Source organism: Saccopteryx bilineata, chromosome 4 (genome assembly GCF_036850765.1).
Source record: "Saccopteryx bilineata isolate mSacBil1 chromosome 4, mSacBil1_pri_phased_curated, whole genome shotgun sequence".
In the NCBI taxonomy this organism is placed as follows: Eukaryota; Metazoa; Chordata; class Mammalia; order Chiroptera; family Emballonuridae; genus Saccopteryx; species Saccopteryx bilineata.
In genome coordinates this window covers 175194329-175207797 of record NC_089493.1, presented here as the reverse complement: position 1 = coordinate 175207797, position 13469 = coordinate 175194329, and the positions used below count along the sequence as shown (strand labels likewise).

At 51.5% G+C, this 13469-nt stretch overlaps 1 protein-coding gene across 4 annotated transcripts in view; it reads left to right on the top strand.

The window, feature by feature from the left end:
- Positions 1-12742, top strand: part of CAMK2A (calcium/calmodulin dependent protein kinase II alpha) — a 63724-nt gene extending 50982 nt beyond the window's left edge. For 2 of the 4 annotated variants that reach the window (XM_066273000.1, XM_066272998.1), the window contains 4 exons: positions 4718-4793; positions 7732-7826; positions 11497-11725; positions 12015-12742. In XM_066273000.1, coding sequence (XP_066129097.1) covers positions 4718-4793; positions 7732-7826; positions 11497-11725; positions 12015-12018 — 404 coding nt within the window. In that variant the 3' untranslated portion in view covers positions 12019-12742. Of the gene's footprint in view, positions 1-4717; positions 4794-7731; positions 7827-11496; positions 11739-12014 lie in introns of all 4 variants that reach the window. The other 2 variants (XM_066273001.1, XM_066272999.1) reach the window with 1 other exon arrangement.
- Positions 12743-13469: the final 727 nt, after the last annotated feature.

The following is a 13469-nucleotide window of genomic DNA, read 5'->3' as shown; positions in this document are numbered from 1 at the left end:
TGGCCTCATAATCCTGCTCTCAGAGCAAACAGAGACCATGGAGGTGAGCTAGCTCTGTGCTTTTTCACTGAGGTCCATTTGTTGGTTGACCTTGGACAACTTACTAAACCTCTCTGAGCCTCGTTTTCCTTAACAATAAAGAGGTAATGATAATAGTTCCAACCTCAGAGGATAGCTGTAAAAATGAAATGAGAGGTTACATACAAAGTGCTTATACTGTCTGGCACATGATAACTGTTTAATAAATCTTAATTTTTTTTTTAAACTAGAGCTTGTGGCTGACAGGAAGCCACATGACATTTTTGGAACACCGATTTTACCGAAAGATTATTTTAAAGCAAATATTTACATATTAAACAGACAGAGAAATGTTTGGAAGAGAATACAAAATTTGTGTGCACTATTAATACAAAATGTAAGCTGCCAAAGACATTTCCCACCTGGGGTGAAAGGTCATGGTTGCATCCTTGAGGCCTCCCATTCACCATCATAATTCTCTGCTCTATAAAGAACAGGGTGGGAAAATTTGTGGCGTCTTGAATTTTCTTTAGTTCATCCAGGCCCCTTTTGCAGGAGGAAAAATCTAAGTCTCAGGAAGAAGGAAGGGCACATTGGATTATTAGTAGCAAAACTGGGATCCCATCCCCTGCCTCAGTTTCCCATATGGAAAAGGCCATGTCTGCCCAAAGAGACGCTGGCTCAGCCAGGAACTGTTCCCGTGTTTGGAAGGGAAGAGGAGCCTGGGTCCTCCCTCAGCTACTCCCAGCCTCAGAGAGTTTCCAGAGAACTATGTTCTGGTGTTAATTTGTTAAGTCTTCTCTCTAAGTGAGAATAGCAGCTGGTGGGATGGAGTCTGACCTAACATTAAAGTTGATTAGAAATGTCATCCTCCAGGGAACATTTTCCCCTGGGCAAAGAAAGGGACATTAATATCTCAGTGCACCTCGGGCTTTATGCACAGGCCTCTCGCCCTCTGAGTCTCACTGGACTCCGCCAGGCTTCCTCCCCACTCCCCGACCTCCTCCTGGGCAGCTCCATGAAAAATTCATTTCCTCTGCAACCCAAAGGGCTGCCTCAGAATCTCGGCGGGGAAATTCTGGAAAATATAAGTCAAGAATGCTGTTTCTATTTCAACCTTGGCATGCTGTGTGACCTTGAGAGAGTGCCTTAACCTCTCTGGGGCCTCAGCTTTCTCATCTCTGTGGGAGCACTTTTGGACTGTCTGGGTGAATACCTGGCAGATGAGAAATGCCCCAAGTTGCTCCTGTGCAGCTGCTGGATGGATGGTTCACACAGCAATAGGCTTGCTGAGGGCAGGGAAGGGGCCCAGAACCAGAGTGAATTACTCCAGATTTAAGGAGCACCGAACTCTCAGATCTTGTGTCCCAGAGAATGAAGATAGGGAGATTTCTGTCCACTAGTCTTCTACTGTGGGCATACATGGTATCCTGAGTGGCTGGAGGCACAGCCAAGTTAGGCACTGGCTGCATTAATAGAAGCATGATGTCTGGAATAGGGAGGGGATAGAGAGTGCTACCCTAGACCTGATAATCTGTAGCATCCAAGCCACATTCGGATTGTGTGCTTACATTCAGCGAGGCATCCAGATAGCTCAAAGACCTTTGAAGAGGAAATGACTAGCTTGAGTCAGATCCTACAAACCACATCCTGGAGACCTTCAGCCCTGAGAAAAGAAGACTGGTGTGGGGGGAGGCGGAGGGCATAAATGCAAGGGAGCAGGTACTCAGTGCAGGGCCCCAGAGGTAGAAAGGGACCACAACTATAACTTGGAGCTTTTAAGGGGACAGATTTCAACTTGAAAGAAGAAAGAGGCAGGCACCAATGGCGAGAGCTGTCCAACAGCGCAGCAGGCTGCCCAGGGGGCTGCGAGCCCCAAAATGCCAATCAAGACCGAATCATCACTTATTAGGCTGGTGGGAAGCATCCCTAGCTGTTAGCGGCTATCCTCAGACGGAACTTTCAGTTCAGAGACTTGCACATGATAATAATCCCAGCTCTCATTGATGGAGTGCCAGGCTTTCCATAATGCGCCATTAATTACATAACGAAGTTGATATAAAAGGCTTGGAACAGTAGGTGGTTCTTCGTGAGGACCACATATGTATCAGCTATTTCTTCTGATATATTCTTAACTCACACCATCCTCAGAGGCACCCTATGAGGTAAGTACTATTAATAGCTCCATTATACATCTGGGGAAGCGGAGGCAGGGAGAAGTCCCTTGCCCAGGTCACACAGTTATTAAGAAGCAGAGCAAGGAACCGCACTCAGGGAGTTGGCTATGGAATCCATGTCTTGGACCGCTTTGCTAGCCTTTCTGAGACGGCAGTAAGAAGCAGCCCACAGGAGACAGGGCATTGAGCACAGGCTCATGAAATGTCAAACTGGAAACATTCTTAAAGTCAAAACGGAGGAGGTAAAGTGGATGGCACAGGTCCCAGGGCCTGCCATGAGCACGTGGACTCGCTGTGGGTCATCACTTTGGTTCCACGTGGAAGAGGCTAGAATGAGGTGTCTCCGGGCAGGGAGGGGTTCCTTCATCCTCAGTCTCCAGCTGCCATGAAGGATGGCAGAGTTGACCAGGAGGCTGGGCTTGTGGGTTCCCAGGGACACAGGCCACCAGGTGACTTGGGCAATTCCAGGGAACAGGGCAGAGACAGCAGCTCCAGACCCTGGTTTGGTGCCATCTGCTCATTCATTTATTCATTCCTGCCACCTACCTCTGCTCCAGCCCCAGGCAAGGTCCTCGATGACCTGGCAGGCTCATGGTCAAAGATGGACTAATTCCCAGCCCTGGTGGTTCTTGGTGGAGCCAAGAGAGAAATAATTCATCGTTCATGGTGGTAACAGACATGGAAGATGATAATTGCTCTGTCTGCTGAGCACCCACCATGTGACAAGAGCTGTTCTGGGCAGGGGCCCCTGCGCTGAGGGCCCTGTGGTCTAGAGGAGAGTGATGGGCTTTGGAGCTGCAAACACTGGGCGGTCGGTCCACCACCAGTGCAGGCTGCTTGCCTTCTCTCACCTCCAGTTTGCATGTCTTCGATGTGGAAGTGATACCCACGTGAAGTTGTGCTATGAGCCTTCAGGATTCCGCAGGCTGAGCACACAGCACAATGCCTGGTACACTCTTTCATTTAATAACGAGTTCCCATAGACAAAACTGAAGTGGCTACCATGAGTAAGGGGCAGGGGGAAGGCAAGTTAAGAGGGATGAGTATACAGTGGTGGAAAATGAGTTGACCTTGGATGATGGGCACACAACGCTATCAACAGTTCAAATGCTATGAAGATGTTACCTGAAACCTGTGTACTCTTATTGATCAATGACTCCCTATTAGATTTCATTTCTAAATTTAAAAAAGAATGAGTTCCTATGAGGGCAGGCCTGTTCCATGCTCCTAGGGTCCAGCGGGCAAGGGCAACCATGGCCCAGCCTCCAGGGAGCTCGTATTTGAGACGGGGAACAGGCAACATACAGGCAAATGAGCCTAATGTGTCAGGGGCCATGCTGGGGCACCAGGGTCCTGTGAAAAGCCCTGGGCTGGAGCCAAACTCTGCACCCTCTCTGTTCTGTGTCCTTGGCCAAGTCACAAGCCCTTACTGGACCCCTGTTTTCCCAATAGTTTGATAAGGAGACTGAGTCCTTGGTTCCCAGGGATGCTTCCAGCCTGGCCGTTCTGCGACTCTGTGTCCTCTAGGTCCAGGGGAGCTCCCTGGTGTGAGCTAGCATGGGGTGTCATGGGCAGTGGTGAGGTAAAGGGCAGGGACAGGACCTCGGCCAGGCATGGTCTCTCTGCCACATTCCCAGTCTGAGAAATGGGCATTGTGCCCATCTACTTCACCTGAGATTGCTCCATGGGCCAATGAGCTGACCAGACCTGGAGCTAAGCTTGAGCCGGGGGGAGGAGGGGGGGTGCCCTGGGGCAACCCGTGTGAAGCTTCTGGTAGGACTGTTCTTCTGGGAACCAGGACATCTGACTTCAAATTCCTTCATTACTGAGGCTCAGTCTCCTCAGGTGTCAGATGAGCAGATGTGGCACCCATGTGGGAGGATTCAGGCAATGGCACTGACACCATGTACCTACGTGTGCCAGGCTTTGATCTCAGTGCTTCACTCACATCACCTAGAAAGTTCTGGATTCATTGTGTCTAGAAAGTGCTGGAAAGCTTAGTGCCTGATTCCTACAGGCACCTAAATGGAGCAGAAAGCTCCCCCCCCCTAAAGGATGAGTAAGCCCAGAGACATTCCGTAGCTGCCCCATTTGGGGCCATTGGAGAGCCCCTGGCTCATAGCTGCTAGTGCCAACCACCACAGTTGACCTTGTTTTGATTCAGGGGGTCAAACAAGGTGATCAGGAAGCATATTTTGGAGTCAAAGCAGGCCTAAGGTTAGAATGCCCATGATGGCTGCTTTGGGAGGCAAAGACTGCCAGCTAGACACTGGCTTTGTTCTTTGCAGTTGAGGGAAACTTCATACCCTTTTCACCTTCCTGGGCCTCAGTTTCTTCTTCTGTGAAATGGGAGCAATGGTACCTACCTGTCATGGCTACTATGAGGATAAATGAGACAATGTGCATGAGGCCCTCAGGTCCTAGCACAGGGTCGGGCGCACGACGAGGACTCAGGAAATGGCAGTTGGTGCTTCATGACTGTCACGATTGCTGCTATTTCTGTGTCCCCTCCTGCCTTACAGTGCGGAAACAGGAGATTATAAAAGTGACAGAGCAGCTGATTGAAGCCATAAGCAATGGAGACTTTGAGTCCTACACGTGAGTGGGCTGAGCCCGTCCTGCATGTCCTGCCTGGATTGTTGTTTGGGGTGGGGTGGGGACTGATGGCTAACCTTGGGGCCCTCATCTCTGACCCTCGGTCACTCATTCTGCATGTGCTATGAATTGGAATAAACGCACATTTCTGTTTTGGGTTCCAACTTTATGCTTTTATTAAGCTTTCTGCTCACGATGCTGCTCTGTACGCAGTCCTGCTCCTCCTACCCCTCGAATCTCGCCCCCCAGGAAGAACTCCAACAAGACTCCTTTGCTTCCCCAAGAAAAGAGGGGTTGGTCTCCACCCCAGCACGGCCTCCTCCTCAGGAGATGAGCTGGGGAGGAGGGGAGGGAGACAGATCCCTCCTTAATCTTGCCACATGGGCTTGGGTCTTCACCCTGGACCTCCTCAGACCTCTGACCTCAGCTGGGCAGGAGTGGGCAGGAATCCATAGGGTGTGTACCTCCACTGAGCAAGGGTGAGCAAAAAACCCCTCAAAGTGGAACCTTAAATCCCTTAGGAATAAGGCAGTGTGCACAAAAATAACTTAAAATGAAACAGGTGGGTGTACGATGTTCCTTGCACACCTGGGCCAACCCATGGAAGGGCAGCTATGTGCAAAGGCTGAGCTAGGTCGCCCCCTGGTGGTCACCCACACACCCTTCCTGGTCTGGCCCAGAAGCAGGCCCTGAACCTGCCCTCAGCTGGCTCCAGGGAGAGGGAGGATTCCGGGCAGAGGCCTCAATCTCTTTCTTGGCCAAGGCTGACAAGGAGCTCCCAACATATGCTTTTTGGTGGACAAAAGCTGCCAACTAAGGCAGAATGACCCTTGCCTGTTGGGTTCAGGGGAGGTAGGAACCACCTGACTGGGTTTGCTGTTTGGGCATCCTATTCCTGGTTTCCACAGTGCCCAGGAGCTGAAGAGTGTCTCCCAAAGGCTTGGTGGGCACTGTGGGAGGGTTTTGGCAGCCATGGGTGGCCCCAGCAATCTACTGGCTATTGTTGGAGGAACAGGACCTTGGAGGTGCAGAGTGAGACTGAGGCTGCATGCACGTGTGTGTGCATGCACTTGTCCATGCATGCACATTTGTGCTTGTTTGCACACAGGTGTGCCCAGGCGTGTGTGCACTGGGTGTTGCAGAAAAGCATGGACATGCGCTGTTAAACGGGTTTTGCAGCCATCCCTGGAAAGAGTTAAATTGGCCATGGGAGAGCCAGAGAGTGGCTCTGGTAGGATACAGCCAGAAAAGGAGAAAATGAGAGGTGGCTCCTGTGGATCCCAAGCCTCCCAGTGCCATTTATGGGGACCTCTCCCACCTCTGTGATGTCACTTCCTCAGACATCTGTAGTTTACTCTAGGCTCGGACCCCTCTGGGGTCAATGGTGTTCTGAGTCTGGCCCCGTGTAACCCTTGCTAAGCCCCTTTGTATCATGAGCCTTGGTTTCCCTACGTTAAGAATGAAGTTGGAGTAAATGCTTTGCAGAGGCAGGGATGCCCAGAGACCTGGAGAGGGTCTTCTCCAATGTGGGTGCTCAGTCTCCAGATGCTCAGAGCTCAGACCCCTAGCCTTGGAGGACTGGAAGGGTCCTGAGCATCCCATACGGTCTGAGCACAGCCCCCAGCCCCTGGTTACTCCACCTGGAAGCCCTGAGGCCCTGAATTGAAAAGCGAGCCATCTGGGTTCACACTGACAGGACCCCAGTCAGGGCAACACAGAGACAGAGAGCTCTGCACCTGCCATGGTGTTCAGCTCAGAGAATGCTGGGCCTGATACTTCCTCCATTTGTCTCCAGTTCCTCCCCAAATTGGGACCTTTGCTTTTCCTGGGGTATTATCTGTCCGTGGCTTAAGTGTCGGCATCACAGGAGTACATGTTGTATCGCAAAGACCTGGCAGTGGGCGAAACAGTTTTGCCCTTCCCCCACCCACCTGTCAGGTTTCCCAGAAGACTGAGACCTGGATGGGAACACTGCCCTGAAAATACACAGAAAGAGGTCCCTGGCCCTGTCCCCTTCCTCCCAGGCATTGCTCTGTGGGATGCCATTTTCCCCATCTGACAGAAGAGGGAGCAGGCTCACAGTGAGGGGCCGCTGCTGACAATAAAGCAGGAGTCAGGAACCTTTTTGGCTGAGAGAGCCATGAACGCCACATATTTTAAAATGTAATTTCGTGAGAGCCATACAACGACCTGTGTACGTTAGGCATTATCCAATAAAAATTTGGCGTTGTCCTGGAGGACAGCTGTGATTGGCTCCAGCCACCTGCAACCATGAACATGAGCGGTAGGAAATGAATGGATTGTAATACATGAGAATGTTTTATATTTTTAACATTATTTTTTTATTAAAGATTTGTCTGTGAGCCAGATGCAGCCATCAAAAGAGCCACATCTGGCTCGCAAGCCGTAGGTTCCCGACCCCTGCAAAAGAGCATCTTTTTGTTTAAAGTAGCAAAATGCACCTTCTCCAGGGACAGACCTTCCTGGGAGCAGGAATTAAATGGTCCCCTTCCTTCCCAGAAAGACAAATTAGGACACCGCCCTTCCTGCCGCCCACCCCATGGATCTGCTGCCCTGGGCAGGAATGGGAGGATGGGAGGCAGTCTGGAGAGAAGCATCCAGGCTGACTCGTGCAGGGCACAAATGCACAATATCCACGATGCTCTTGCCCAGAGAGGTTAAGCCACCTGCTGGGAAAATGGCAGAGCCAGGACCTAACCCCAGGCTTCCCAGTTCTAAATGGCACCAGGCAGTCAGCAATGCCCCCAATACTGCACAATTCGCAAGCCCCTTTCCCATCCATCAGCCTCACTGATCCTGTGAGGTGGGTACCATCACCCCCGTTTTACAGGCTCACCTGCCTTGGGTCCAGGCCCCTGGATTAGAGGGTGCGTCTGCGAGGCCACCCCAGCCCCTTTTTCCTCTGACTTCCTCCCCCCAGGAAGATGTGTGACCCCGGGATGACAGCCTTCGAACCCGAGGCCCTGGGGAACCTGGTTGAGGGCCTGGACTTCCATCGATTCTATTTTGAAAACCGTGAGCAATTCCTTCTGTCTGGGGTGCCTGTTGTCTGCTCTCGTTCCATGTCCCACCCAATGGCACAGCAGGGTGGCGGGCAGCGCCCCCGGGGCGGCTCAGAGGCCAGTGAAGAAGAAGCTCCCTTATGGACAGGGGTTGGTACCATCTTGGTTCCTTCTCCTGACCCTGGCTCATCCGATTAATGATTGTCCCTCCTGTGGCTGAGGACGGGGACCTGGGAGAAGCATGACAAGCCCTCCCGGCGTTCTCCTGCCCGTCACCCTACAGATGAGGGAGCCTTCCCACAAGGGCACACACAGAAGTCACAGTCATCCTGACACCTGGGACTACCCCAGCTGCCCACCTGGTCACAAGCTGGCTTGTGGGTGGTTATGCAAACGCCCCCTCTGCGTGAGCAGTCTGGCGAGGAGAGGCCCCGTGCTCACACTGCTGTGCCCTGCCTGTTTGTCCAGGTCTCTGTCCGCATGTCTGTTCTTTCTGGGCCTCTCCTCCGCAGGAGAGACCCAGCAGCTTTGCAAGCGGGGGCTGTTGGGGGCTGAGGCTGGGCCTGACCTAGGGTGCTTTCTGCCTGTGTCCGTGTCTCACCTTGGCCAGGGGTCAGACAGGGGTGAGCCAAAGCACATGCGAGTTAGGATCGTGCATCTCAGGACTCGGAGGAAGGCCTTGAGAGGTGACACACCCACTGAGGCTTCACTAGGTGATTTCCGGTGCATGTGGGCACTGCTCAAAACCACACTGGTTCTCACGGTGAGGACGTTGGTCCCTTTCTAAATTCTCTTTCAATACATCTAGCGTCATCAAGGGGAAAGGCTCAGCTGGGTGCTCGTTTGTCCTGACCGTGTCTTAACACTTTCTAATTTCCCTCTTTATCAAAGAGAGCAGTCTCAGGCTCAAATCTCTTGCGGGCAGGAGCGTGGAGGTAGGATTACGTAACTTCATGTCGTTTCCGCTGGACTTATTAAAATTGTATTCTGTGATGCTGGTTGTTCATTAGCGATTGTGCCAGAAAGTTTTCTTTTTAAAATAAATGTACATAAATTAATAAGGGGAATTGACTTAAGGAAATATTTTAATGAAGTGCAGGTGGCGCTTGCAGGTGAAAATAAATGCGGTATGGTGTGTACGTGACTGAAGTAGGATCTAGTCCAACTCTTCATCACACAGAAGGGGAAACTGAGGCCCAGAGAGGGGAAGTGACTTGTCCAAAGGAACCCAGGACGTCGGTGGCAGACCCCAGTTCTGACTCATTCCAGCGCCCTTCCCTTCCACGTCCTGTCCCTGTCACCAGTGTGTCAGGGCCAGCATTTGGGGGGCACTCCTGTCTGCATCCAATTTGAGTGAATCTTGTAGAATACCAGGGCTCAAGAACACCTCTCAAAAAAAAGAAAGTTGCATTTTTTCCTTGACCAATCAGATTCTGATTCTCCAAGGCTAGCAATGGAAGTTGAATCCCCATATGGAGAGAGGTGGCCGGACCCCCAGCGGTCCCCACCACCCTAGAGCTCCCTGTCTGATCAGTGCAGCCACCTCTCTACTGGCCTGTCGTCTGGGGGCGCTGGTTCCCCAGTGTGCAGTCCACAGACTTCACAGAGCAGAGACTAGGCTGAGCTGACTCAGGGATATCAAAAGGGAAAAGAACACAGAGAAGCCCATGCTAGCCCTTGGCCTGGGTCCAGGCAGTCTGCCCCGTCCTAGCACTGGCCCCTTAAACTCTAGGCATGAACATCTGGTCATGTCAAAAGGACCCATGAGAGCAAGACCCAGAGCAACAGCTCACTGCTGGCACCTTTCCCTGCTGAAGGGCCTGGTATGGTTCTCCCATGCTATCCACGATGGTGGATGTTGAAAACCTACGGTCTATTCAAGAGACACCACATTAGGGTGGTTGTTTCTTTACAAAGAACCCCCAGAGCCCACACCCTCATCAACAACAAGGCCTAGTGCCCTCAATGATGCTAAGCTCTTTTTGTCCCTTTTGGGATTGTTCTAGATTGTTCTAATTCTGTCCCACATGGAGACTGCCTTCCTTTAGGTTCTACTGCATTGCTTTCAGAAACTGGCCCAGCTTGGGACAAGTCAGATTGCCTCTCTGGATCTCAGTTTCCAGATCTGCTAAATGGATGCTTTGAACTAGACCATCTTGAGTGCCTTCAGCTCTGGATGCCGTCAAGGATGCTTATGGAGGCCTTTTTGCTTTTTGTAGGGTGGCCAGTGGGTGACCGCTGACATCTGAGGTCACCCCAAGCCTAGAGCACAAAAGTTGTACGTTCTCTCTGCAAGCACTGAATTGTAACAGTCCGTTAGTCTACGTATCTAAGACTCAGTGATTTTGAGTTCTTTATCCAAAGCCTGGGTAGAGTGTGATTATAATGTTAGGGTGGATACTACTGGAGGCTTTATGTAGTCCTGAAAAAGAAAAAAAAGAAGACATTTTAGATGTTTCAGGAAATCAGTGACTCACAAATAGGGCTGAGCATCAGAATCAGAGATGATAGGGACGAAGACGGGAGCTTTTCAATCCTTCAGATTCTTGAACTGACATCTGCAAGGGTGGCAATGTGCTCTCTGTGGGGTTTAGACCCACATTTGGGCTACACAAAGGAGAAGCATGAGGGTTGCCTTGGAGCCCAAGATGCCCGTGACTCCTGTCCAGCCCCTCCCTGGGTCATTGTCTGTCTGTGCTTTTGTTTTCTATCTTGCTGAAGAGTTCCTAGAATCAAAATAAGTATTAATAATAATGATGATGATGATGGTGGTGGCTAATATTTCCTATAGAGAAAGAAGTTTCAGATACTTTTGTCAGTTCTATTATGATTATAAGTGCAATGTATTTCTCCCTAACTCTGGAAAGTTTCATGACATCACGCCATGACTACAAATACCATCCTTACAATTCCAAGACTCTAAGATTCTACAGTCTTCCCCAAGTTTCCATAGTTCTACATGTTGACAACAGAGGTGGCAAACAAGGGACCCTCCCCCAAGCCATATCAGGACTACACATATGTTCTATGTGTCCCGCATGATGTTTCCAATTTGGATTAAATGTCAATAATTAAAAACGAGACATTTCCACATAAAAATCCAGATTTCTAGATTCTCTTGAAAAGTCAGAAAGGGTGGCAACATGGATCCCAGTTACTCACATAGCAACCACCAGGGAAGCTGTGCCCAGGGCGCCTCTGGCAATGGGACGTGGTGAGCTATTCACCACAGTCTTCACCACTCCCAACTGTCTCCTCGACCCACAGACAAGTGGTCAGTTGTCATTTAGCATCTTATACCCAGCTCAACCCCTTTGTTATGTACTTGCTTGGCCCCTGTAAGGATCTGGGTTTGAAACTCTGGCCTAAACAGATTTGATTCTATAATCATCTTAGTCCTATATTTCTGAGTGTATGAGACACTATGATTCTAGAATTCCATCTCCTGGTGCTTGAAGAGTATCTGAAATTCATTGTATCTGAGCTGGGATATGACCTAGTCATCTAGAAGTTCTGCCTGGACTCCCAGGTAGCTGAGTCCTGTCGCAGAGACCCCTCCTCTGGAAACGAGGCAGGCAGAGAGGCCTCCACTCGGGCGGTCGCTGGGAGGGGGGGAATTGGAGGGAGGCAGGAGGGCCCCCCCCAGTTGCATCTGCTCTGCTTGCTCCCATCCCCGCCTACAGTGTGGTCCCGGAACAGCAAGCCTGTGCACACCACCATCTTGAACCCCCACATCCACCTGATGGGCGACGAGTCAGCCTGCATCGCCTACATCCGTATCACGCAGTACCTGGACGCTGGCGGCATCCCCCGTACGGCCCAGTCGGAGGAGACCCGCGTCTGGCACCGTCGGGATGGCAAATGGCAGATCGTCCACTTCCACAGATCTGGGGCGCCCTCTGTCCTGCCCCAGTAAGAGTTGCCTGTCATTGGGACAAGCTAAAGGAATGGGGTGGTGTCAATCAGGAGTGGGAACACGTTGAGGAACCTGGCTGCTGGAAGGCCCTGGGGTGGGGGCGGGAGGACCAGAGGGGGGGACCCAAGGGGGAGACCAGGCCTAAAGGTCCCAGGAGAAGGACTGGGCGGGTCCCCTGGGTGGCGACTTGAACTCCATCTGAGGACGTCGGTCAGGGTGGTTTCTGGAGGAAACGGGACACTTGGACGCACCCATGTTACCCACTGCGTGCATCATGTCTTACAGTTGAAGGACCAGGCTGGGCTCTGCACGCCAGAGAGCTACTCTGTTCATGGAATGTCGCTGCCGGTTCTCCCACTTGGATTTTGCTGGAATTCCCTCAATCATGTCGCTCAGCTGCCACCACCAGCACTGTCACCTCCATAACTGCATCAAGGAAACCGACCCGCAAAATCATCACGTCTTCAGAGCAAACGGCCACATCTCCCCGCCTGCCACCTGTCACGCTCGATCTCTGTCCCCAGCCAGGGCAGAGCTTCCTCAGGCCTGGGTACTGGCCCTGAGGACCCCCCATCTGACTGTCATGGGCCTGGCTTGCTTGACTGCAGACCAGAATGCCCAGCTGTGTGCTCGCCCAGGGGCTGGGGAGAAGAGGCGGGGTGGAGAGATTCTTCATCTCTCCTCTCTCAGGGATCCCCCTGGGAAAGGCAGACGAACCCCCAGTCCGCTGAGCCAACCTCTCCCGCGGTAGAGAGTGAGAGAGGGATAGCCGCCAGGAGCCTCCTGCCTCGGACTGCCTCCCCTCCTCTCGGTCCTGCCCTGCCCGCCCTCCAGGCCTCCGCCTGACCCTTCCCCTCAGTGTGGGGAGCGCGGTCCTCTCAGGGTACGCCCACTTTTCTTCTTCTTCCTTCTCTGATGTTTACCTCCAACACTAACTGCTCATTCCACCCCTCCCTCAGGCCCGGGGAATTCCAGCTTCATCATCTACGAGGGAGAAAACCTGATTGCTTTTTGGGGGCAAAAGAAAGCAACATTTAGGTATCACTTCTACTTGGACCGCATGCCTTTTTATAGCCAAGCTCCTGTGTGTTTTGTAAATGGATTTCGCGTTAATGGATATTTATGTAATAACTAGACCTCTCAATTCTTGCGAGGAGGGCTGGGCTGGGTTGGGAAGGGAGGCGGGAAGAGGGCGGAGGGGTAGTTGTTTTTTTTTTTTTTCATGTTCTAGGTCTTTTATTTATTTATTTTTTAAATGTCATCTCTGAGATGGACTTTGTCACCAATGGTTACCTGGGGCCGAGGTATACTCAGCCCCAGCAGGAAAGACCTCACTGAAATTTTGGTCTCAAGTTTCTTTTCAGGACTGAATCAGATGTCAGTGCTGATAAGAAACAGTAAATTGGGGTAGAGAGAGTAGGGGAGGTTGTCAGGATCAAACTATCTGGACTTTTCTTTGCTTGCCTCCCAAGCTGGGGTTCTCACTACCACACATCCCAGGGTTTCAGCCCGCCTCATCTGTGTGGCACTGCTAGCATCCCACCTGTCTCTGGCGGGGTTCATGAGCGTGTGTCTCCGTCATCTACCCCCTCAGTGTCTGCTGTTCCAAGCAGAGTACTGGAATGTCTACTCCACGCCTCGTCCTGCAGCTGTGGGTTCGCATTGCTCCTTTTTTTTTTTTTTTTTGCCCCTTTTTTGCCCTCTTCCCTGAGATTGACTGATGTGGAATGCCTTGGCACG